Below are 26,760 nucleotides of genomic sequence, written 5' to 3' on the forward strand. Positions count from 1 at the left end.
ACAAACAAACAAAAAAAATGACCGAACTGAATTTTAAATAAATTGGCCGCTTTTGATTGATTGAGATGAAAGGGCAGCCGCCCCCGACTCAGCCAATCAGCGCGGGGGGAAACGGCCGCACCGCCAGACGATTGGCCAATAGATTTATCCCTTTAAACCACGTGGGTTGCTGCGCTGTAGCGCGTGTTTGTGCGTGTGCGTGCTTGTGTGTATATATGTGTCATATGTGTGTATAAGTGTGAAAGCTCTGGAATCTCTCAGCTCTTCAGCTTCCGCCTCGTTTAATCCATATTAAGGTGAGAGCTCAAACCGGATATTATTTTATATCCTAAATATATGTTTATTATTATTATCAAATAATGCATACATTTTTTCGACACGAAACCATGGCAACGGTGTTCAGCATCCCGGTTCTCTCCAGTTCTCCAACACTGTTTTAATCCTAATGCGATTAAATGTGTTCCGCGGTTTATGGAGGCATAATAACCATTTTATTTATTTTTATCTTTTTTACCTTAAAAAAAGAAAGAAAGGAAAAACGCAGTCCTGATCAGGTCGATTGCATCATCCTGCGTTCTGGGTGACGGTGGAGGCTACATGTCATATAGTGTAGAAGTATTTATCCCTGATGATCTACTTTATCTGATATCATTATATACAGTAACATTTATTATTATTATTATTATTATTATTATTGTTATTGTTATTATCATTATTATTGTTATTATTATTATTATTATTATTATTATTATTATTATTGCATCCTTAAGCGCAAATAATGAAAAGAATATATAATAAATACATCTTTAAAAGAATACAATCATTTTTCAAGAATGTTATGTGATCTAATTACTTATTATCTATATTTTATATCTATTATCTATATTACTTATTAATACTAATTTAGATACTAAATAAGAATTCATCATCATCATCATCATCAAATCTTTACATTATTTAAAATCGTATTAAATATGGTGAGTATCTTTAATATTGTGTAGTTTGTGTAGTAAACAATATGTTAAGGGCGTGGCGTAGGGTGTAGACTGCGTACTACGTGAGCTAAAGGCGTTTGGGACGTAAAGTTCAAATGTTTCTCTTTTCCACTACATTCCACACTTATCAGGCATTTGTTCTACTTTTCTCTTTCATTCTTCTGTCTCACTTGTCTTTCTTTCTCTTTTTTTTTTCTCTCTTCTGTCTTTTTCTTAACTGCAGTAGCTCCTATTGTCTTTTCTGTCTTTCTCTCGTCTGCTGACTTCCGTTCTCTTATTTTTCACTCGTCTCTATTTTGTTTTCTATATATCTGTTTTTTTTTCTCTGCCCTGTCTTTCTCCTTCTATCTCTCTCTGTTCTTTTACTCTCCTGTCTTTTTTTTCTGTCTCTCTTTCTGGTCTTTCTCTCTCCTGTCTTTCTCATTCTTTCTTTCTCTCACTACAGTTTTTTTTTTTTTTTTTTATCTCTTCCTGGTCTTTCTCTTTCTGCTGTCTATTTCTCCTCTTTAGCCTTTCTTCTATCTCTCTCTGGTCTTTCTCTCACCTGTCTTACGCTTTCTCTTTCTCACTCCTGCCTTTCTCTTTCTCTCCTCTCTGCCTTTCTTTTCTCTCTGTTTTCTCTTTTTGTCTCTTTTCTGGTCTTTCTCTTTCTAGTTCTCTCTGGTCTCCTGTCGGTCTCTTTTTCGGTCTCTTCTCTATTTCTCTCTCATTCTCTCCATGTATTCTTGTTCTTTCCCTGCCCATCTCTCTTCCCCCTCCCCTCTCTCTCGCTCTCTCTCTCTCTCTCTCTCTCTCTCTCTCTCTCTCTCTTTCTCTCTAAAATACAGATTCATTAAAACCCATGTAAATGAATGTAATCCTCTGGCACTACTTTCTCCGTGTGTGTGATTCGGAGCAGCAGGATTGTAAAGTCAGGTTATCCATACAGTGTAAATAACATCATTTTTGTCCAAATTTTTCCAAACATGAAGGAACAGAGTGTCACCCAACATTGACCTCAGGGGTATTAATAGCTTCGTACCGCACAGACGATTCATTTCTCATTATGACTGAAAAACGGGGCAGACGCTCAGTTTCACTGTAACTTCCTCAATGTGAGTCTTGCATCAGCCACACAGGAGCGAACTGCACCATTCAGCACAATGAGGGCAGAGTATCTCCTAAAACATGTGCAGGAAAACCCCTCAGTGTATTTACATTATCATTAAAATACCACACTTTGTACAGCTGTGATGAGATCTACAGATGTGGACAGATATGATCTGTAGAGAAGAGCTCACGATCCTCTCTGAAATAGTCCAACAGAAATGTTTTGTTTAGCAAAAAATCTGAACTTTCTCTGAATTTTTGACTACAACAGAATATTTTGACTGATAAATAAGGAAAAACTATGGACAATGTAGACATAAGTATTGGGACACCTGACTTTACGTTCTTCTGTGCAAACTGTTACTTTGCAGTTGTCGTCACACAATTGTTTCGCACGTCTTTGGATGCAGTACGATGAGATTTTCCCTTCTCCTGAATTAGGAGACCCAAACCTGATCCAGCATGATAATACGCTTTTTGCACAAAGCCAGCTTCATGAACATATGAGCTCCAAACCTGGAACACCTATTAGATGAATGTGAACGCTGACTGCACCCCAGACCTCCTCACCTCACTCACATCACTACCTGATTTACAACACTGATCTCTGATATCTGATCTCACACATCTTCACAAGCACACTTCAAAATCTGGTGAAACAGAAGAGTGGAGGTTTTTATCACATCGAATCAGAACTAAACGTGGAATGGGATGTTCAAAAAGAAGCACATACCATTTTAATAATTCCATAGAGTAAGAGGAATTTTTTTTTAATCAATCCTTCGGACATGTCCACAGGTGGTTTGTGCCGCTCTTCATGGCCGAACTGCTCCTGCTTTCTCCAGACTTAATGATTCTCTTCTCCTCCCTTAGATCTTGGATTCAGATGAGAGCTAATAGAAACCCAACTCAGATCTGTCCCGGGTTTTATTCAGAGCCTCGCAGTCTTGAGATCTCATTGTGTTCTGCAAAGATTCAATGCTGCTCATGTCACAGCAAAGCAGAACCAAAACTTTATTGAGCATCTTTCATGATTCACGTTGTGTGTGTGTGTGTGTGTGTGTGTGTGTGTGTGTGTGTGTGTGTGTGTGTGTGTGTGTGTGTGTGTGTGTGTGTGAGATGAATTATGCATCGTGTTGCGTTTTTCGTGCACAGTAGAAAAATCTCTCAGCTACGTTGATGTAACTGGAATCGGATGAAGAATTCTTGTCATGTGAACGTAGATAAGATCACACACGTGCAGCTCTGACGCAGATAAACGTAATGCTTCATGTGACACACCTCCATCACCTATCTCAGGAGTTTTGTTGTGTTCTCCACCCTGTAGCAGAGCCATGTCTTCAGGACTGTCTGTCTCTGAGTCGTCCTGCCCTCATGCCCTGAACAAATCGTCTGCTCTGAACGGAGACCTCAAGCTTAAAGATAAGAACCAGGTGCAGTACAGTGTAGAGGAGAAGGAGGAGGTGGTGGAGGAGGAGGAGGAGGAGGAGGAGGAGGAGGAGGGCATCATGACAAGGAACTGGATCCGTCCTGATCTCCCCAACAGGTGCACATGGCAGCTCGGGGATCTGACCAAGGAATCTCCTCACATCCATGCTAAATGGTGAGGAACTCTTTATCATCTACACACTATTATATATGAAAAATGATATATATTTTCTTTTTGTAAATAAATATAATAAATAAAATAAATATCAATGTTATATAATAAATACACGTGCAATGAATTGCCAGGATAGCATAAATTATAATAAATAAATAAATAAATAAATAAATAATGTAAAAAAAAAAAAAAAAAAAAAAAAGTTTTACAATTAGATGTTACAAATCTTTCTCATTTTAATAGGATTTCTTTTTTCTGCAAAATGTCTTTGGCTTTTATGAAGAATTTTGTCAACTACACTATATTGCCGAAAGTATTGGGTCACCTGATCTTTCCTGCTATATGTGGTTCTCCACTTCCAAGCTGGAGGCACTTAATTGTCTTTAGATGTGCTATAATAAAATGTTGCATTCGCTTGAACTTGGAAACCCAAAACCTGCTCCAGCATGGCGATGCCCCTGTGCACAAAATGAGCTCCTTGAAGATCTGGTTTACATGCTTTGGAGAGGAAGATCTCCTGCTATAGAGCGCTGATCTCATCCCTACTGAACACCTTTGGGAAGAATGTGAACGCTGACTGCACCCCAGGTCTCCTCACCTACATCAGTACCTGCCTTTCATAACACCCTTATGGCTGATGAACACAAATATCCATAAACACACTCCAAAATCTAGTGGAACATCTTCCCAGAAGAGTGGAGGGAATTAAAAGAGCGTATTGGGACTAAATGTGGAATATGATGCTTAAAAATCACATATGACCAGGTGTCCCAATACTTTTGCCAATATAGTATGTGATTGAAAATAATGTGAAAGATTTTTTATATTGCGTTTAGCATCAGGCCCTGTGTGTGTGTGTGTGTGTGTGTGTGTGTGTGTGTGCGGTTAGAATAAAAACCATAATGTATTTGTTGTGAAATTATAGCACGCTCGTTTTCCCTGCAGGACGGCGGCTCCCGGCATCCTACCCAACATCCTGAGTCAGATTGAAGACACGCCGCTGGTCCGCATCAACAAGATTCCCAAAGTGTTTGGGGTGAAGTGTGAGATCTGTGAGTATGAGTGCTAGTGAGTGGATGGGTGTGAGATTTGTAATTATTAATGCTAATCCGTGTATGAGTCTCAAAGCAGCTTTACAGAAATCAACAGTCAAGGTGAATGGTGTGCATTTAGTGCATTAAAGGTCATAACATTCTCAAGTTCTTCATACGACATTTTTCCAAGTCTTGTAGTAGAAAGTTCCTGCATTGAAAACTTTATCCAGGCCTTGGAAATGTTCCTGAAGTAAAATAAAAAGAGGTTCCCACATACCTTTGGTGAAAACATTCACAAATGACCAAAAATGCTTAATTTATTGAAAATTATCCAAATTAAGGAAAAAAAAAACACAAAAAATGTGTCCCGAGGTGACAGTTTACCAAACCTCCTGAAAAGTTCCATGTAGTCCATGTAGTGTCTCAAATGGAAACTTTTTCGAAATTCCTGAAAAGTTTCCAGTAGGTAAAAAAAAAAAGGGTTCCTAAAACATTCTTGTGCTATCAATATCAGTGGGTGAAGCAAGTTCCTGAAAAGGTTCCTGCAATAATTTTTTTCCCTGACTTTCTAAAGCGCACCTTCAGGAAAACGTTACAGATTCCTTAAAAAAGGTTCATGCCCTAAAAACATTTCAGATTTCCCAGAACGGTTCCTAAAATATAAAGCATGTCTGTAGGCTGTGCCTTTGCTAGAGAACCTCAGACCTAGAACTTGCTCTAAGCACCTGGGAGTTCTGGAGGAATTGGCGTTAGTTTGGTTTTGAGAGGAGACAGTGGAACACATTGAGCTCTTGCCCTATAGGATAAAACAATCTTTTCCCAGCATGGAAACAGTTTGAGATCTGCTGTACACTACCTGGGGTTAGTTAATGTTGGGTAAAAGCCACAACCCCGATTTCGTATGTAATCCAGTCCGAGCAGGTATCAGGCTTCAAATCTAAATTTATCCCACATTACAGTTTAAGCTCCACATTGGCAAGATGATTGAGAATTAAAGGTCAGTAGAGTACTACCTATCACTGTGTTCATCAGAAGCTCCAGAAAAACATTGGAAAACAACTCAAATCCCTCTAAACTGACACATGCTGGCAAACTGCACTATTTATATAAATATTAAAATTCTTTATTCATTAACACTAAAATCTTGAAAAACATTATCCACAAATACTGCTATACATTACAGATAAATACTATAATAATCTACAGTGAGGAAAATAAGTATTTAAACACCCTGCTATTTTGCAAGTTCTCCCACTTAGAAATCATGGAGGGGTCTGAAATTGTCATCGTAGGTGCATGTCCACTGTGAGAGACATAATCTAAAAAAAAAAAATCCAGAAATCACAATATATGATTTTTAAACTATTTATTTGAATGATACAGCTGCAAATAAGTATTTGAACACCTGAGAAAGTCAATGTTAATATTTGGTACAGAAGCCTTTGTTTGCAATTACAGAGATCAAACGTTTCCTGTAGTTTTTCACCAGGTTTGCACACACTGCAGGAGGGATTTTGGCCCACTCCTCCACACAGATTTTCTCTAGATCAGTCAGGTTTCTGGCCTGTCGCTCCCTCCAAAGATTCTCTATTGGGTTTAGGTCTGGAGACTGGCTAGGCCATGCCAGAACCTTGATATGCTTCTTACAGAGCCACTCCTTGGTTATCCTGGCTGTGTGCTTCGGGTCATTGTCATGTTGGAAGACCCAGCCTCGACCCATCTTCAATGCTCTAACTGAGGGAAGGAGGTTGTTCCCCAAAATCTCGCAATACATGGCCCCGGTCATCCTCTCCTTAATACAGTGCAGTCACCCTGTCCCATGTGCAGAAAAACACCCCCAAAGCATGATGCTACCACCCGCATGCTTCACAGTAGGGATGGTGTTCTTGGGATGGTACTCATCATTCTTCTTCCTCCAAACACGTTTAGTGGAATTATGACCCAAAAGTTCTATTTTGGTCTCATCTGACCACATGACTTTCTCCCATGACTCCTCTGGATCATCCAAATGGTCATTGGCAAACTTAAGACGTGCCTGGACATGTGCTGGTTTAAGCAGGGGAACCTTCCGTGCCATGCATGATTTCAAACCATGACGTCTTAGTGTATTACCAACAGTAACCTTGGAAACAGTGGTCCCAGCTCTTTTCAGGGCATTGACCAGCTCCTTCCGTGTAGTTCTGGGGTGATTTCTCACCTTCCTTAGGATCATTGAGACCCCACGAGGTGAGTTCTTGCATGGAGCCCCAGTCCGAGGGAGATTGACAGTCATGTTTAGCTTCTTCCATTTTCTAATGATTGCTCCAACAGTGGACCTTTTTTCACCAAGCTGCTTGGCAATTTCCCCGTAGCCCTTTCCAGCCTTGTGGAGGTGTACAATTTTGTCTCTAGTGTCTTTGGACAGCTCTTTGGTCATGGCCATGTTAGTAGTTGGATTCTTACTGATTGTATGGGGTGGACAGGTGTCTTTATGCAGCTAACGACCTCAAACAGGTGCATCTAATTTAGGATAATAAATGTAGTGGAGGTGGACATTTTAAAGGCAGACTAACAGGTCTTTGAGGGTCAGAATTCTAGCTGATAGACAGGTGTTAAAATACTTATTTGCAGCTGTATCATACAAATAAATAGTTAAAAAAATCATACATTGTGATTTCTGGATTTTTTTTTTAGATTATGTCTCTCACAGTGGACATGCACCTACGATGACAATTTCAGACCCCTCCATGATTTCTAAGTGGGAGAACTTGCAAAATAGCAGGGTGTTCAAATTCTTATTTTCCTCACTGTATCTATAAATACTGCTATACATTACAGATAAATACTATAATAATCTATCTATAAATACTGCTATACATTACAGATAAATACTATAATAATCTATCTATAAATACTGCTATACATTACAGATAAATACTATAATAATCTATCTATAAATACTGCTATACATTACAGATACAGTGAGGAAAATAAGTATTTGAACACCCAGCTATTTTGCAAGTTCTCCCACTTAGAAATCATGGAGGGGTCTGAAATTGTCATCGTAGGTGCATGTCCACTGTGAGAGACATAATCTAAAAAAAAAATCCAAAAATCACAATGTATGATATTTAAACTATTTATTTGTATGATACAGCTGCAAATAAGTATTTGAACACCTGAGAAAGTCAATGTTAATATTTGGTACAGTAGCCTTTGTTTGCAATTACAAAGGTCAAATGTTAAAAAGAAGAACTGCTTTAATCTTAATTAAAGAAGAACTGCTTAACATGGGGAGTTCACTCCAGACACTTTTTCACCAGTTTTTACAAACCCGGAAAGTTTTTTGGAGATCTTAGTTGGAGCAGCAGCTACTCTCTATGGCACATGGAGGAGACGCCAGCGGGGGAAGCGCGCCGGCGCGCTAGTGAAGCTACGACAGAGGGGATTTAGAACTGCGCTCCCATTGATTCACCTGGCGAACCTCCGCTCACTGCCGAACAAAATGGACGAACTAACTCTTCTCAACGAACAAGCAAAGATTTTACATGCTCCGCTGCACTCTGTTTTACTGAAACTTGGCTCAGTCACTCAATCCCGGACAGCGGATTACTTCTCTCGGGCTTCCACTTACACCGAGCGGATCGCGTAACGGAGCTATCGGGCAAAACGAAAGGCAGCGGAATCTGCTTTTACATTAACGAACGTTGGTGTACAGATGTCATAGTGCTGGATAAATACTGCAGCCCAAACTTGGAATCACTGGTAATAAACTGTAAACCGTTTTACTCACCGCGGGAATTTTCCTCATTCATTCTGACCGAAGTTTACATCCTACCGCAGGCCAACGTGAGTGATGCACTGCAAAACCTGGCAAACCAAATATCCGGCTTGGAGCGAAAACATCCGGATTCTCTTTTTATTATCCTTGGAGACTTTAACAGAGCAAAACTAACACTTGAACTTCCAAAATACAGGCAACATATTAACTGTCCGACAAGAAAGAAAAACACACTGGATCATTGCTACACCGTTCTTAAGGACGCATATCGCTCTGTACCCCGGGCAGCTTTAGGGAACTCTGATCACTGCTTGGTTCATCTTATTCCAACATACAGGCAGAAACTAAAATCTGTTAAGCCTGTAGTCATAAAAGTGAAGAGATGGACCAGTGAGGCAAAGCAGGAACTACAAGACTGCTTTGACTGCACTGATTGGAGTGTCTTTGAGGCTGGGACTGACAGCCTGGATGAGCTGACTGACACTGTGACATCCTACATCAGTTTTTGTGAAGACATGTGTGTGCCAACCAAAACCTTCTGCAAGTTCAGTAACAACAAGCCATGGTTCACAGCCAACTGAAAAAACTTCGACATGCCCAGGAAGATGCCTACAGAGGGAGGACAAAGCACTGTACAAGCAGGCCAGGAATCAACTGACAAAAGAGATCAGAATAGCCAAAAGATGCTACTCTGAAAAAGCTGAAAAGCAGGTTTTCAGCTAACGACCCTGCATCAGTGTGGAAAGACCTGCAAGATATCACAAACTACAGGAGACCACCCCTCCCCACTGAAGCAAACAAAGACCTGGCTGATGACCTCAACACCTTCTACTGCAGGTTTGAGAACAATATCTTCACACCTCTCATCCAACCCAGCCCAATGTCTGCCACCATCACACCTCTGGGAACCCCTCTTACAACTCCTCCCAGCGCTCAAGTTGCGCTCACGATTTGTGAAGAGGATGTGTATCGGCTTTTTCAGAGACAGAAGACAAGGAACGCCCCCGGCCCAGACGGTGTCTCCCCCTCCTGTCTCAAAGCATGTGCTGACCAACTAGCTCCCATCTTCACCTCTATCTTCAACAGATCACTGGATCTGTGTGAGGTCCCCTCCTGCTTTAAACTTTCCACAATCATCCCGGTCCCCAAGAAACCCTCCATTACTGGACTGAATGACTACAGGCCTGTCGCTCTGACATCTGTCATCATGAAGACCTTTGAAAAGCTGGTATTGGCCCATCTAAAGAAGGTGACAGAACAGCTGCTGGATCACCTACAGTTTGCATACCGAGCAAACAGATCGGTGGATGACGCAGTCAACATGGGGCTAAACTACATTCTACAACACCTTGACTGCCCAGGAACATATGCCCGGATTCTGTTTGTTGACTTTAGTTCGGCTTTTAATACAATAATTCCAGGAATTCTCCAGTCCAAACTCCTAAACCTCACTATTCACCCTGCCACCTGTCAATGGATCACCAGCTTACTGACAGGCAGAAAACAACAGGTGAGACTGGGAGATGTTACCTCCAGTATTCGGACAGTCAGCACTGGTGCTCCTCAGGGATGTGTCCTTTCCCCACTGCTATTCTCCCTTTATACAAATGACAGCATATCAATTGACCCAACTGTCAAACTCCTGAAATTTGCAGATGACACCATGCTCATCGGACTCATCCAAGATGGTGACGAGTCTGCATATGAGCAGGAGGTGAAGCAGTTGGTGTTATGGTGCAGTCAGAACAACCTTGAGCTAAACACACTCAAAACTGTGGAGATGATAGTGGACTTTAGGAAACACCCTTCAACACCACTTCCCCTCACAATATCCAACATCCCTGTGTCATCTGTGGAGAACTTTAAGTTTCTGGACTCTACCATTTCCCAAGACCTGAAATGGGAATGCAACATAAACTCGATTCTGAAAAAGGCCCAGCAGAGGATGTACTTTCTACGGCAGTTAAGGAAGTACAGTCTGCGACAGGAGCTGTTGATGCAGTTCTACACTGCAGTCATTGAATCCGTCCTGTGCTCATCAATCACCATCTGGTTTGGAGCAGCAACAAAACAGGACAGAAACAGACTGCAGAAAACTGTTAAAACAGCAGAAAAAATAATTGGTGTTCCTCTGCCCACTCTCCAGGACTCTCCAGTACCAAACAAGAACCAGAAACCGGGCAGAAAAAATCATTAATGACCCTTCACACCCTGGTCACAACATCTTCCAGCTCCTCCCTTCTGGCAGGCGCTACAGAACTTTGTTCACCAAAACTGCCAGACACAGGAGCAGTTTCTTTCCCCAAGCAATCAGCCTCACTAACAACTGACCATAAATATATTTCCTGCTCATATCTATCTAAGTACTGCACAGAACTGTCAGTCATCCCATCATCTGTATATGTTGCACACACTATGGCTGCTATATACTGTACAAAAGTTTTATAGTAAACTCTCTAATCATACCTGACACACAATACTGTCATTTGCACTACTATGCACTCTCACACTTTATGTACATTACTGATCTGTATCCCTATTTAATACCCACAATGTCTATACTGTCTCACATTGTCTGTATTGTCTTGTATAGTCTGTTTTTGTCTTGTCTTGTCTGTTTTTTCATGTATAGGTTTTATTTATGTCTGTACTTTTGAGAGTCACTAACAGCTGGAACCAAATTCCTTGTGTGTGTCAACACACTTGGCCAATTAACCTGATTCTGATTCTGATGTTTCCTGTAGTTTTTCACTAGGTTTGCACACACTGCAGGAGGGATTTTGGCCCACTCCTCCACACAGATCTTCTCTAGATCAGTCAGGTTTCTGGCCTGTCGCTGAGAAACACGGAGTTTGAGCTCCCTCCAAAGATTCTCTATTGGGTTTAGGTCTGGAGACTGGCTAGGCCACGCCAGAACCTTGATATGCTTCTTACAGAGCCACTCCTTGGTTATCCTGGCTGTGTGCTTTGGGTCATTGTCATGTTGGAAGACCCAGCCTCGACCCATCTTCAATGCTCTAACTGAGGGAAAGAGGTTGTTCCCCAAAATCTTACAATACATGGCCCCGGTCATCCTCTCCTTAATACAGTGCAGTCGCCATGTCCCCATGTGCAGAAAAACACCCCCAAATCATGATGCTACCACCCCCATGCTTCACAGTAGGGATGGTGTTCTTGGGATGGTACTCATCATTCTTCTTCCTCCAAACACGTTTAGTGGAATCTTGACCCAAAAGTTCTATTTTGGTCTCATCTGACCACATGACTTTCTCCCATGACTCCTCTGGAACATCCAAATGGTCATTGGCAAACTTAAAACGTGCCTGGAAATGAGCTGGTTTAAGCAGGGGAACCTTCCGTGCCATGCATGATTTCAAACCATGACGTCTTAGTGTATTACCAACAGTAACCTTGGAAACGGTGGTCCCAGCTCTTTTCAGGTCATTGACCAGCTCCTCCCGTGTAGTTCTGGGCTGATTTCTAACCTCCTTAGGATCATTGAGACCCCACGAGGTGAGATCTTGCATGGAGCCCCAGTCCGAGGAAGATTGACAGTCATGTTTAGCTTCTTCCATTTTCAAATGATTGCTCCAACAGTGGACCTTTTTTCACCAAGCTGCTTGGCAATTTCCCCAGCTGTATCATACAAATAAATAGTTTAAAAATCATACATTGTGATTTCTGGATTTTTTTTCTTTTTTAAAATATGTCTCTCACAGTGGACATGCACCTACGATGACAATTTCAGACCCCTCCATGATTTCTTAGTGGGAGAACTTGCAAAATAGCAGGGTGTTCAAATATTTATTTTCCTCACTGTAAATACTACAATACCCTATAAATACTGCCATACTTCATTAATAAATACTACAATACTCCATTAATAAATACTACAATACTCTATTGATAGCTAAAGCAACACTCTGATAAGATCAGATAAACATTTATTCATCTCACAGTGGGGAAATTTCCATGTTACAGCAAAGGAAAATGTGCGAATATAAAGCAGAGACACAAAAATATAGTCACGTTTATAAATACAAAAGAAAAAACTATCAACTAGCTTTGATTACTGCTTTGCACACTCTTGGCATTCTCTTGATGCCTACTTTGAAGAACCTACAATATGACATATTTTCAGTTCACTTTTTTGTTATGTATTTAATTCCACATGTGTTAATTCATAGTTTTGATGCCTTCAGTGTGACTCTATAATTTTCCTAGTCATGAAAATAAAGAAAACTCTTTGAATGAGAAGGTGTGTCCAAACTTTTGGTCTGTACTGTATGTAAGTTATTGTTATTGCACAGGTAAAAAAAAAAAAACATTGATTGCTTTATCAATAGAGAACGCAATACTCTATGTATGACTCAATATATTTTCAATAAATAGCGGAGTATTCATCCTGACTGCTCATGTGCCTCAGATACTTTTACACCTGATCTCTTTTTCTGTATTAAGGAAGATATGCATATGAAACTCACAACTTCCTCAGATACCGATCCAAGCATTCAATTGTATTTAATTGTTTAATCTGCAGCACTTTTCTAGTATGAATACTTACTGAAAATACTTTCTGAATACATTTTTATATTTATATACTGAACTATGTTCTAGAATATTCCTTGTTAGTACTGAACCACATCTGATATATTGACTTTCACAAAACAGATCTTGTTTGATGTGTAACCTTAGTGCCTGTTTCCCAATCCAGGCTGCTTAGCCTCCACACAATCGTCCTTTCACTGCCACTGAGGGCTTCTTTGTGCGTTAATCTGACCCTCTATCTACTGCACCCATGACTTCTCTGACCTCTGGACCAAGTTTATAAATGCAAAGAGCTTTTGGCCTGGTGTGTGTTCACAGGAACCTGGATTTGGCTTCATTATTAGGTTTATGTCGTGTTTTCACATGTGCTTTTGTTAGATAATTGTGAGAAGGTTGGGACCTGGCAGTTAAACAGGTCAGACCGGCTGCACAAGCACTCTTATAAACATTCACACTCATGACTCAACAGCTCGTATATATGATCCCAATCATTGACTCTGCTCACAGCAGCGTTGAATTCTTAGATTTTCGATTCACAGCAGCTCCTGCAGGCGGTTATATTAAACGTCACAGTATCGATAAGAAAAGGTTAAAGTATCGATGTTTATTAATCTGCGCAGACGCTGCTTCATTCCCAACAAGGTATAGAAATTAAGCAGCGTCTGGATAATAAACACGGGTAAACATAGATAATAAGACGTTTTCTTCAAAGTGACGTCTATAGGAGGAGTCTCCGGTGTCGGAGCTAAGGCTGTAACAATGTGATCTGTAACTTAAAAAGTATGAGACTGTTATAATATATAATATATATTCATATTGAACGAGTGCAGAGGTAATTGACCTGTTAGTCACATTTATAGATTTTGTGTGTGTGTGTGCGTGTGTGCGTGCGTGCGTGCGTGCGTGCGTGTGCATGAGTGTGTGTGTGTGTGTGCATGAGTGTGTGTGTGCGTGTGCATGTGTGTGTGTGCGTGTGTGTGTGTGCGTGTGTGTGTGTGTGCGCACTCTGACTCAAGCTTCCTCACATTACTGCAATATGCAGTGGATATGCAAAAGCAAGAATTTTACTGTTCTGTAGATCAGTGACATTGGACTTCCAAACAAAAGGTCCAAATTCCAGCACCATCAAGTTCCTCCGCTGGGCCCTTGAGCAAGGCCCTGAACCCTCAAGTACTCAGTTATATAAAGGAGATAATTGTAAGTCTCTGGATATGAGCGTCTGGCAAAATGGCGTTAATGTAAATGTGTGTTTGCAGTGGGTAAGTGTGAGTTCTTCAACGCTGGAGGCAGTGTAAAGGATCGCATCGCCATTCGCATGGTGGAGGACGCGGAGAGAGACGGCGTCCTCAAACCCGGAGACACCATCATCACACCAACATCTGGAAACACAGGTGCGTTGTGTGTGTGTGTGTGTGTGTGTGTGTGTGTGTGTGTGTGTGTGTGTGTGTGTGTGTGTGTGTGTGTGTGTGTGTGTGTAAATGTGTTCCTTTTTAGTGAGATCCTTTTTCCTGTGTTTGTGTGTTTTTCTTATTGTGGGTGTGTGTTTTTTATTCCGTGTGTGTGTGTTGAGTTTATATTTTTATTTGTATTTTTTAATTTTTTTCTGTTTCTTGTACTGACTGTGTGTTATTCTTTTCTTTGTGTGTGAGTGTATTGTCTGTTTCTTGTTCTGAGTTTGTGTGCGTGTGTATACTTTATTGTGTTTGTTCCTTATCCTACCTGTGTGTGTTTGTCTCTGTGTTCCTTATATTGTGTGTATGTGTTTCTTATTTTCTGGCTGTGTGTGTGTGTGTGTGTGTGTGTGTGTGTGCTCTCAGGTATCGGCCTGGCCCTGGTTGCAGCAGTAAAGGGTTATCACTGCATCATCGTCATGCCGGAGAAAATGAGCATGGAGAAGGTGATAATTTTTTTATAAACTTAAAAGGTGACTTCCTGCTTTAAGCTGGTGAGTCCTGTGAACCTAATGCAAAAACAGGTCATAGTAAGCTCAGAGAAACCTAAAGTAATTGAGGACACAAACCGATGGCATAAACAGGGTGCGAGACACAAAGGTGCTCAAGACATTAGACTGTCACGAGTGTCACAAATTGCTGCATTAGCATCATCTACCCCAGATATGGGTACGAGTAGACAATATTGGTATTCCATCACCCCCTGTGCGGCTTGAAAACAGATTTGAAGCACTAATGAGTGTGGGTGAAGAATCCCCAAATGTAAATGGACACAGATCACATCAGCCTGTAGCTAACAGAGCTAACAGACGCTCAATAACATACAGGCAGCGGCAGCAGCCGAGCCAAGCATGCCGATAGTGGGGGACTCTATTATCAGAAACACTGGAAGCAAGGCTACCAATACATACTGCTTCCTCAGGCAACAGTTTCTGCTGTTAACAAGGAAATTTGCAACATTCTGATGAAACATAAGTCTGTCAGTCGGATTGTCATACATGTGGGAAAGAACTTAAAGTTTAGTCATTCATCAGTGGACCAAATATGTTTTCTCGGCTACTAAGCTTAGATTCTTGGCTGCAAAAAACCTGCACCATGAGAGGACTGAATTACATTGACAATTTCAATATCTTCTGGAGTCAAAGGCAACTTTTTAACACAGATGCCATCCACCCAAACAAACTAGGAGCTAGGTTGCTTAAAGACAACATATTTTTCTTCCTTCATCATTTATCAGCTGAGTGTGCCAGTCCACTCCTGAACAGCCTAAACGACCACAGGATTTCACACCAGCACCTGGACGGACATTGAGATGACAAGGATAAAACTCCGCAGCCACAACAACTACTGTTCACAGACACAGCTCAAGCTGAGCTCTTCCCACAGACCTCGCTACAACTGGAATGCGATTTAACACCCAAGGACATTTCTGTGGATAACAACATTGGAAAGGCAAGATAACACTCCCCAGCCTCCAGGAACACCAGAAGCACAGCCGATGTCATCACACTCTCTCTCCCTATCTCCAACATCACCACTTCAGTGCTTTTCAGAGAAAATGTAGAAACTATTCTTTGCTGAAACAAAGCTTTCCCACTCTATTGCTGCGAGTCCCCAAATATCCACCAAGAAACGGTGGGCTCCACAACCACCAAAGCCTCTGGGCCCAGCCCGCCCTTCTTCTCAACGTCAGGGATCACACCAGCCCTCATCTGCAAACAGCACGGGTAACTGATATGTGTTGGGTCCCCGCTACGACAGCAGTAACAATCACAAATGTTTACAGAAAAAGCGGGAGCCCAATGTCCCTTTAGCTTTCCCTATCTCCGTCCTGATATGTGATAGAAAGAAGAAGACCCTCTCCAGCCGCACGACAATTCTATCTAATCTACTGCCTATTAGACGTCATTCTGGGATTGATACAGGGCCAAAACCAGTAACTCTTATCACTTCTGAATATCCGTTCACTAAAGAACAAATCATTTCTAGTTAATGATCGTATCACCACTAACAACCTGGACTTCATGTTTCTAAATGAAACCTGGTTAGCTGACAGCTGCAGCGCTACAGTCCTCAATGAATCAGCCCCACCCAACTTTACTTTCATAAGTGTCTGTAGAGCTGTTACAAGAGGTGGAGGAATAGCTGCTTTATTCAAAGATGCATTTCAATGCAAGCAAGTGTTACTTGGTGATTACAATTCTTTTGAATATTTGTGTATGGCTCTAAACTGGGTAAGGCTCTCTGGAATGGTCCTAAAATGGTTTAAATCATACTTAAAAGGGAGAGGCTACTATGTGAACATAGGTAATCATAATTCTGTGTGGACATCCATGACATGTGGAGTCCCACAAGGCTTAATTCTTGCACTGCTTCTGTTTAATTTGTATATGCTTCCACTTGGTCAAATAATGAAAAAGAACCAAATTGCTTACCACAGCTATGCAGATGACACCCAGATATACTTAACCATGTCACTCAATGACTACAGCCCCATTGACTCTCTTGATGAAATTAACAGTTGGATAAAATTCCTCCAGTTAAACAAAGACAAAACTGAAGTCATTGTATTTGGAAATAAAGATGAAACTCTTAAGGTTAACACATACCATGACTCTAGGGGTCTAAAGACACAAAATAAAGTCAGAAATCTTGGGGTAAGTTTAGAGTCTGGCCTTAATTTCAGTAGTCATGTGAAAGCAATTAGCAAATCAGCTTACTACCATCTCAGAAATATTGCCAGAATTAGATGTTTTGTCTCAAGACAAGACAGAGAAACTTGTTCATGCTTTCATCACCAGCAGGGTGGACTATTGCAATGGACTCCTTACTGGGATCCCCAAAAAGACCATTAGACATCTGCAGCTCATACAGAATGCTGCTGCCAGAATTCTGACCAGAACCAAAAAATCGAAGCACATCACTCCAGTGCTCAGGTCCTTACACTAGCTTCCTGTTACATTTAGAATAGATTTTAAAGTATTGTATTGACGTATTAAAGTACAAATCACTTCATGGTTTAGGACCGAAATACATGACAGATATGATAACTGAATATAAACCTAACAGATTACTCAGATCATCAGGATCAGGTCAGTTAGAAATACCAAGGGTTCATTCGAAATGAGGTGCGTCAGCATTTAGCTATTATGCCACCTGTAGCTGGAATCAGCTTCCAGAAGAGATCAGATGTGCTTCAACAGTAGACACTTTTAAATCTAGATTAAAAACACATCTGTTTAACTCTGCATTTACTGAATGAGCTCTGTGCTGCTTCACACTGACTGCACTTACATTCAAATCACTTCTACTCCTGTTTTATTCTTTTTATCATATTTTAAACTGTTTTTATTAAACTCACATTTATTTATTTTTTAATTCTCATGTATCTTTGTTTTATTTTGATTTTATTTCTCTTCAATTTAAATCCAATTTAGTGCTGAGCAAGTGTTATTGCATCATAAAATAAACCAGCCTATTATGTTTTAGTATGCAAATGAAGGACAGGGTTTATGAAGGAAGGGGTGGGTCATGTATGTATCTTCACATTTTTCAAATCAATCATTGTGTTTTTTTAACCCAGGTGGACGTGCTGCGAGCTCTCGGCGCCGAGATCATCCGAACCCCGACTGCCGCCCGTTTTGATTCTCCGGAGTCTCACGTGGGCGTGGCCTGGCGTCTGAAGAAAGAGATCCCCAACTCGCACATTCTGGATCAGTACCGCAACCCCAGCAGCCCGCTGGCTCACTATGACAAAACGGCTGAGGAGATCCTGGAGCAGTGCGACGGTAACTCATGCACGATCGCGCCGGGGTGTGGAGGTGTGTGTAGTGTTTCAGGGGTGGTGACGTTCTGGCTGTGTGTCTGCAGGCAAAATAGACATGCTGGTGGCCGGAGCTGGAACAGGTGGGACTATCACCGGCATCGCACGCAAACTGAAGGAGAAATGCCCCAATGTCAAGGTCAGCTCTGTTTATCCCCCGTCACACTTATACAATACACATAATATACCTCATTCCACCAGACGTGACCAGATCAACACTCATCTAATCACAACTCACACGATCACCACCAATCACCCCTCACACGATCACCCCAATCACCCCTCACACAATCACCCCAATCACCCCTCACACAATCAGCCCTTATCTGATCACGACCTCCATTTAAATACACCTCGTCTAAAAACTCACCCTATCACACCTCGTGTGTATTACTCACACTCATTTATTCTCATTAATCTTTATTTATTTATCATTTATTTGATTTTGCTTCCATTTATCATTTCTTTCTTTTTGTATGTTTTTTATCTCTTTTATTCTCTTCTTAAAATTTTTTGGTTCATAATCATAAATGTACTTTTTTACTTTTATGTTTGCTTTCTTTTATTTCTCGGTTATTTATTGCTCTTAAAGTCGCAACTCCAAAACATTGGGACACTGTGCAAAAACAGAATGCAGTAATCTATCGCATAAACCCATATTTTACTCACAATGGAACTGAGAAAACATGCTGGAACTGAAGAAATATACCGTTTTAAGGAAAAAAAAAAAAACAAGTTACTTTTCAATTTAAAGGCTGCAAACTGCAGCCAAACTGCATACTGCATCTCTCAGTCCATAGTGTCGAAGTAGGTGTAAGAGTCCAGGTGCTAAACTGGCGTGTATGCAGATACTGTAGAAGACTGCATCTCAAGTCAAGTCAAGTCAAGAGGCTTTTATTGTCATGTCTACTATACACAGTGGTACACAGTAAAAAACGAGAAAACTTTCCTCAGGAACCCTGGTGCTACACTAAACAATAGCATAGAGCTACAACACAACACAAAGCTACATAAAGTGCATTGAGTGCAACCGAGTGCAAACAGTGCAGACGAAACAGGCAGACAGTGCAGACAGACAACACAAGACAAGACAAAACCAGAGAGAGTGCCAACCAGTAAACCTACTGTACAGTACTGTGTGAGGAGAACTGTAAAAACTATAACTGGGAGACACAATGCAGTGCAAAAAAACCCAGCAGCAGTCAAAGGTGCAAAAAACAGCATTTATGCCTGTAAGATAATTTCTTCCAATTTCAGTATTTCTGTTATTTGATTATCTATTTTTTGATGATTATTTTGAAATTCTTCAATTTCTTTTGATCAATTGTTAAAATTTTGTGTGTGTTTAAGATTGTTGGCGTGGACCCCGAGGGCTCGATCCTAGCAGAACCAGAGGGTCTCAATCAGACAGATAAGACTCAGTATGAGGTGGAGGGAACCGGAAACGACTTCATCCCCACAGTAATGGACAGATCTGTGAGTGGCCACTGTGTTTCACGTCACTGCTGGAAAAATTGTTGTATCGTGTCAAAAATTAAGTCAACATTAAACATGTGTTCGCTGAATGTTAGGTAGTTGACCACTGGTGTAAGACCAACGACAAGGAGTCCTTCAACATGTCACGCATGCTCATCCGACAGGAGGGGCTACTCTGCGGTATGTTCGCTAATCACTCTAGACCTCGACAGATCTATTATGTATTATAATGTGTGTATGATGTGTGTATATAGGGTGTGTGTGTGTGTGTGTGTGTAGGTGGCAGTTCAGGATCAACCATGGCTGCAGCAATGAAGATGGCCAAGGAGCTGAACGAAGATCAGCGCTGTGTGGTCGTCCTCCCCGACTCGCTACGGAACTACATGTGAGCATCAGCTGACTCGAATTCTGCCTTCTGATTGGCGAATTCTCAAGAACAATAAAAAACGCAGGATTTGATCAATGCATTAGTTCTAATAAATCAAAACAGGGAGCGACTGTTTACAGTTGCTGTAACATAAGTGAGAACAGGAACTGCTCTGTGCTGTAGACATTCCACAAGATGTAGCTAGAAATAAATAAGAATTAGAGCAATTCTCGAGAAAATCTTGAGAAAGAGCCAGAAAACCTTTGCTTTATTTATTCACTGTACCGCATCCTATCACAGGTCCAAATTCCTCAGCGATAAGTGGATGTGTGAAAAGGGTTTTCTGAGAGAAGAGGACCTGATGATCCACAAGCCATGGTGAGTTACACGCACCCATTTCCACCTCGTCTTTTTGTCAGTGGTGCACACGCATTTCTTATTTGCACTGCCTTATACAAACAGAATCTGGCAACCTTTTTCTGTTACATTAACCTGACATTTAGTCCACATTGCTCCTCCGAGCTCCAAATACAAAACTATATTTAGACCATATTCCTGTACAATGTAAACAAATGTCCTTTTATTTATTAAATTATTATTAGAAATTGTCACAACATTTGTATTTCTTTTTTTCTGGTAGATCTCAGACCAGATGCACCTGATCTTTAGTGTTCATTTCTGGCAACATTGTATTTTCTGTGTTTAGGGAATACCCATTGTCTGTAATAATCTATTAACTTGCGGTTACATTTCTGGTTGGGAACGTAAAGAACGTAAGGAACGTAAGGAACGTTAGGAACGTGGTCTGGTCCGGTTCAGTGTATCCGATGCATCATGTGTCTCTTTTTCGTCTCGTCACGTCTCATCTTGGCGATTCAGGTGGTGGAATCTGACCCTTCAGGAGCTGCAACTCTCTGCCCCGCTAACGGTTTTGCCATCTGTCAGCATTAAAAATACTATCAAGATCCTGAAGGACATGGCGTTCGACCAGGCTCCTGTAGTGGACGAGGCCGGGTACGTCTACATGAACAACACGTACACTGATACACACCTACAGTGTGCACAATCACGTACTGCAGCAGAGAGTACAGAGCCTTTCACCCCACTCTTAAACATAGTGCAGTGTCACAGCCTATGCACTATGAAACATGATGGTGGTAGCACCTTGCTCAGAGATACACTTTGGTTCCTACAGGTCTCTCGGCTTGGTGCAAGTTTGAAATCCTAATTGCAGCAAATTTGTGTGTGTGTGTGTGTGTGTGTGTGTGTGTGTGTGTGTGTGTGTGTGTGTGTGTGTGTATGTGTAGCATGATCGTGGGGATGGTGACACTGGGAAACATGCTGTCCTCTGTACTTGCTGAGAAGGTCAGTCTATCTGACCCTGTCATCAAAGTCCTGTATAAGCAGTTTAAACAGGTAACACACACACACACACACACACACACACACACACACACACACACACACACACGGCCTTGAGTGTAGATCAAGATAGAGTTCCTCATACATACTTGGGCAGGACGTGACACACAACATTAGAAATTTGTGCAGCCTGCTGTGTCCATACACACCTCTGTTCACACACACACACACACACACACACACACACACACACACACACACACACACACACACACACACTCGGTTACATACTTCACAAGGACTTCAGAATTGCTTTATTTTAATTGAATCCAATTTCAATTCATTTTTATTTGTATTGCACTTTCAACAATGAACATTGTCTCAAAACAGCTTTACACAGATAGTGTGGTGAATAAAAGTGAATATGTTCTTTATAAGTGTAAGTTTGTCCCTAATAAACAAACCAGTGGAGACTGTGGTAAAGGATAAACTTCTCGAGATGGCATAAGGAAGAAACCTTGAGAGGAACCAGACTCAAGAGGGAACCCATCCTCATCTGGGTTGCACCGAATGTCCATTTATAGCAGATATACGATGTTGAGATGTGCAGTGATGGTGATCAGATGTATGTATGTATGTATATATATATATCTGTGTGTGTGTGGGTGTGTGTGTGTGTGTGTGTGTGTGTGTGTGTGTGTGTGTAGGTTCATCTCACAGATAACCTGGGTAAAATCTCCCGGATCCTGGAGACCGATCACTTCGTCCTGGTCGTACACAATCAGATCCAGTGTAAGTGAACTCTGTTGGATTTTACTCTGAGGGTGAATCCAAACACCTCCCTGTTCACTCGCTGCACTTACTAAATAGTGTACATCAGTGCAGCATTCTAGAACACAGAGACAGATCAGTGTTCCTGATGCTCAGGCAATGAACACTCCTGACCACTCCTGAAGACAGAAGCAGAGCCAGGGTTTACATACGGGTGGCCAGGCACAGAAAATATCATCATGCAAAAAAACATGGCATTAAGTCAACCTTAAAATACTTTTTCAAACTAAATCACAGTGATGTATAATGTGCAATTGCTACAATCTTTTAATAAGAATTCGAATGAATATAACATTTACATCAATTCTGTTATTATATAAAACCTTGATCATAGCAATTATACTGAAACTTTTTCACCATATTGAAAATCTTTTATGATAAAAAACATTACGGATTTCCCAAAATTCCTAGATAAAGTGACAATAGTTCTGAAGTCATCTAATGTAAAACGTTTGACAATTTTATAACTCGCCTAATAAAATGTTTCTGTGATCAAATACTCAGAGTTGATCCAGGCACCAACATACAAATAAAACAATACACATGAATAAACAAAGTGGACAATAAATATATTGGGGATAAAAATTAAATAGATTATATATAGAAAACGTCGAATAGCAGAATAATGAATGCTTCCATTATTCCCATTGGGTTTTTAGACCATCATATGATCACCATTGATTTGAATCTGAAACATAGGTGACAGTCAGGACTTTTCTGGTGATTCAGTAGGAAATGTTGTATTTTGTAATAGTCTTGAAAGTGTGTTTGGAAACTTGGGGGGAAAAAAAGATGTAAAAAATCTTAAAATTGCAGCAATAGACAGAGACCTTCTCAATAATAAGATTTTCAAGCAAAAAAACAAAGAAATTGAATCATTATTGTAGAACAGGTTAAAAGTGCTTTAATAAGATTAATGATAGACCAAGTAAAGACTGTCCACCAGAAGCAAATGCTTTTTTCACCCTAAGTAAACAATGACACAAAGGAAATACAGGAATTAGCGGTGGATGGTGATTACAGTACAGAGAACTCTGACCCTGAAACATCTGATCTACAACCCCAATCCCAAAAAGTTGAGTAATTTGAATAAAATGTAAATATTACCAGAATGCAATAATACAATTTGATCAACCCATATATTTTATTTTCACAAAAGAACAAAGAGAACATTTCAAATGTAAAATATCAAATTTGAAGGTAAAAATAAAGTCATTTTGAATTTGATGGCTGCAACACGTCTCAAAAAATTTGGGACGGGACAAAAAACGGTTTGGAAAAACTAAGTGTTATTAAAATTTAACAGCTGGAGAAACATTGGAGTTGGAGAAAACTAATGAGGTTCATTCCCAACAGGTCAGTAAGATGATTGGGTATAAATAGTGTATCTTCAAAAGGACGATTCTCTTAGAATTAAAAATGGACTGTGGACCAGTTTCAGAATAATGTTCCTCAACACCAAATTGCAGTTAAATATCTCATCATTTACAGTGGATTATCTTATTAAATGTATCCGTACATAAGCAATGTACCGAGGCAAAGTGAAAAACTGTTGTGTGGTCAGAAGAATTCAAATTTTATTTTTATTTTTTTTTGGAAACCATGGACACCACGTCCTCAGGACTAAGGAGGAAAGGGACCACTGTTATTAGCACTCAGTTCAAAAAGCCTCTGATGGTGAGGGATTTAATTAGTGCCTGTGGAATGGGCAGCTTGCACATGTGGAACGGCTCCATCAATGCTAACCGGTATACACTGGTTTTAGAGCAACGAATGCTTTCATCTAGAACATTTCTTTTTCAGCAAGAATCCTGTATTAGACACTTATGGGACAACATTCCTCTCTCAAAACTTCAGCAACTGGTCTCCTCAGTTTCCAGATGTATACGGACCGAAGATGTGATGCTACACAGTGGTAAACGTGGGCCTGTCCCAACTTTTCTGACACGTGTCGCAGCCATCAATTACAAAATGACCAAAATGACATTTCTTTCTTCAAAAAAGTATATTGGGGTTTTATGAGATTTGCTTTTGTTCATTTAGTTTATTTACATTGTGCACAGCATCCCAACTTTTTTTGGAATTGGGGTTGTACTTGTGAATTTACTGCAGCTGTGATCTGAGCAACGAGAGACGCTAGACAAGGAAATCACACTTCAGGATGTAACAGAAACAATGAAACAACTGTATGCAGGTCGCTCTCCAGGAATCGATGTTTCCAATCAGATTTTGGTGTGCAGTTCTTTAACCACAGCCAAAAAAAGGTCATCCAGGACTCTTTTCACTTTTGTCGCTCTTAGCAAATAGAGTTAACTTAAAGGTTATTTATTTACATTCATTAAAAAATAAAAAAACTTATTGTATCCCAGAAAGGTCATTTATGAACAATCAGTTCTTAATTCCAGATGCTCTTGACATTGGTCCTGCTAATGAACGTGAACAGATTACTGTATAATATCAGTCATGGTATTAGGCAGGAAAGCTCCATCACCTTGGCTATAGAACCTATTTTCAGGGTTTCACAAGGTCTTAAAAAGTAAAAAAAAATTTCTACAATTAGAAATCAAAATGTTACACCTTAAAAAGTCATAAATTCGCTGTTCCATGTTTTAAATAGGTCTTAATTTTCTGAAATCGCTGTACCATACCTTCAATTCTCCCTATCTCTCTCCTTTCACTCTCTCTCCTCTTTCTCTCTCTGTTTTTCTCTTTCTCTTCTTCCTCTCTGACTGTCCATCTGCTCTTCTCTATTTACTCTGTCTCGGATTCTGTCTCCTGTCTAACTGGCTCTGTTTGTCTCTCTGTGTTCTGCAGACCTGACCGACGGCTCGTCTATCCTGAAGAAGATGGTGTTCGGGATCGTCACAGCCATCGACCTTCTGAACTTAGTGACCACTCGAGAGAGGAGAGAGCGCACGCAGTCCGAGTGTTCGCTCCCTGATGACTTGTAGCTGATCTCTAACACACACACACACACACACACACACACACACAGAGAGAAGATTAGTTTTCTTTCTAATGCAAGTGCTTGTGTTCTCCGCAGTATATTTAACGTGAACATCATTCTACACCTTTACAGGTGTAACGATAATTCACACCACTGGTCATGGCTGCGTTGCTAGGCAACCGTGCTCTCCAAACTCCACATCGGAACACTGAAGATCGGTCAGTGTTTTCAGCGCAGTGGAAGGAGGAATCCACACTCCACAGCCATTTACTGTTTCTTGCCAAATATCGGTAGCGTAGCGACGATCGCTGCATTTCACACGCTTTATTCACAATGCAATAAAGATGAAACCACTGCTCTTTGTTTATTTCTCTCTGAGAAGTGCGTCTACTGTGTATTGAGAGTTTAAATTAATCCCGCTGATCCGGGGACTGATTTAGCCTTCTGTATGAGGCATTGTATGAGCCTGCCCCCTCGTGGCTGCATGGGGTCACTGCAGGACAGCCACACTGAGAATCTGAGGTACTGTTCTTGGATTGTGTATGATTATTGATTATTGATGCTTTGGTCTTCTTTCTTTATCTTTCTTTATTCTTGTTGGTTGATTGTAAATGAAACCTGTGTGTGAGATGTAGGATGTGAATAAGTGCAGTTGTGAGGCTTGTTACATCCTCCACCATGTTTCTTTTCAGGCTTTATTTTGTATTTTTTATTCTACATTTGATTTCACACGTTAAATAAAGTTTTTTTTCTTCTTTAAGACAGGTGTGCATGGTGTTTCCTGCTTTTTTTCTATCAGTCTCTCTCTTTCTTCCTCTCTTTCTCCCACTCTCAGTTAATTCAGTACAGAGCGCTTTATTGGCATGACAAAAAACACATTATCACCTAAGCATCAGGAACAACACAGAAAATGATGTAGAACATCTAAAGCAAAAAAAACCCACAGAAGTCATGCGGCGAATACTGAAATAAAAATTATTATTATTAAAAATGGTTGAAATTATTATTATTATTATTATTATTATTAATATCTCCTCAGTGTTTTTGGAGGTTGTCTGTCAGGGTCCAGGACTGACAATTATCCTCCAAAAGATACAGGCTGTCCTGAAGTCTCTCTCTCTCTCTCTCTCTCTCTCTCTCTCTCTCTCTCTCTCTCTCTCTCTCTCCCCATCTATCTGTCTATCTCTTCTTACTCTCTCTCCTTTCTGATTCTCCTACTCTCTGTCGCCCTACTTCTTGAGCTCTCTGTCTACCTCTCACTATCTTCTCATTTTCTCTCTCTCTCTCTCTCTCTCTCTCTCTCTCTCTTTCTTTCTTTCTTTCTTTCTTTCTTTCTCCTTCCTTTCCTCTCTGTTTATCTGTTTCGCTCTCTTCTCATTCTCTGTCTCTCCGGTCCGTTTATCATTCTCACTCTTGTCTTATTCTCTGTCTCTTTTTTCTCTCTGACTGTCTCACTCTCTGTCTCACTCTCACT

At 40.6% G+C, this 26,760-nt stretch overlaps 1 protein-coding gene across 2 annotated transcripts; it reads left to right on the forward strand.

Annotated features, from left to right (window-relative positions):
* The first annotated feature begins 176 nt into the window (after nucleotides 1-176).
* On the forward strand, nucleotides 177-26,046 carry LOC310723287 (cystathionine beta-synthase-like). Of its 2 annotated transcripts, XM_083536083.1 has the most exons (15): nucleotides 177-296; nucleotides 3,412-3,687; nucleotides 4,633-4,739; nucleotides 14,286-14,420; nucleotides 14,847-14,926; nucleotides 18,064-18,268; nucleotides 18,351-18,442; nucleotides 19,654-19,779; nucleotides 19,875-19,959; nucleotides 20,059-20,164; nucleotides 20,447-20,524; nucleotides 21,026-21,160; nucleotides 21,454-21,562; nucleotides 22,216-22,300; nucleotides 25,154-26,046. In XM_083536083.1, the coding sequence occupies exons 2-15, from the start codon at nucleotides 3,419-3,421 to the stop codon at nucleotides 25,288-25,290; spliced, it is 1,749 nt and encodes a 582-aa protein (XP_083392209.1). In that variant the 5' UTR covers nucleotides 177-296; nucleotides 3,412-3,418; the 3' UTR covers nucleotides 25,291-26,046. The 2 variants fall into 2 exon arrangements, with proteins under 2 accessions (XP_083392209.1, XP_083392210.1); XM_083536084.1 differs by lacking the exon at nucleotides 177-296 and having other exon boundaries at nucleotides 3,404-3,687.
* Nucleotides 26,047-26,760: the final 714 nt, after the last annotated feature.

This window comes from Silurus aristotelis, assembly GCF_946808225.1.
Source record: "Silurus aristotelis genome assembly, chromosome: 3".
NCBI lineage: Eukaryota > Metazoa > Chordata > Actinopteri > Siluriformes > Siluridae > Silurus > Silurus aristotelis.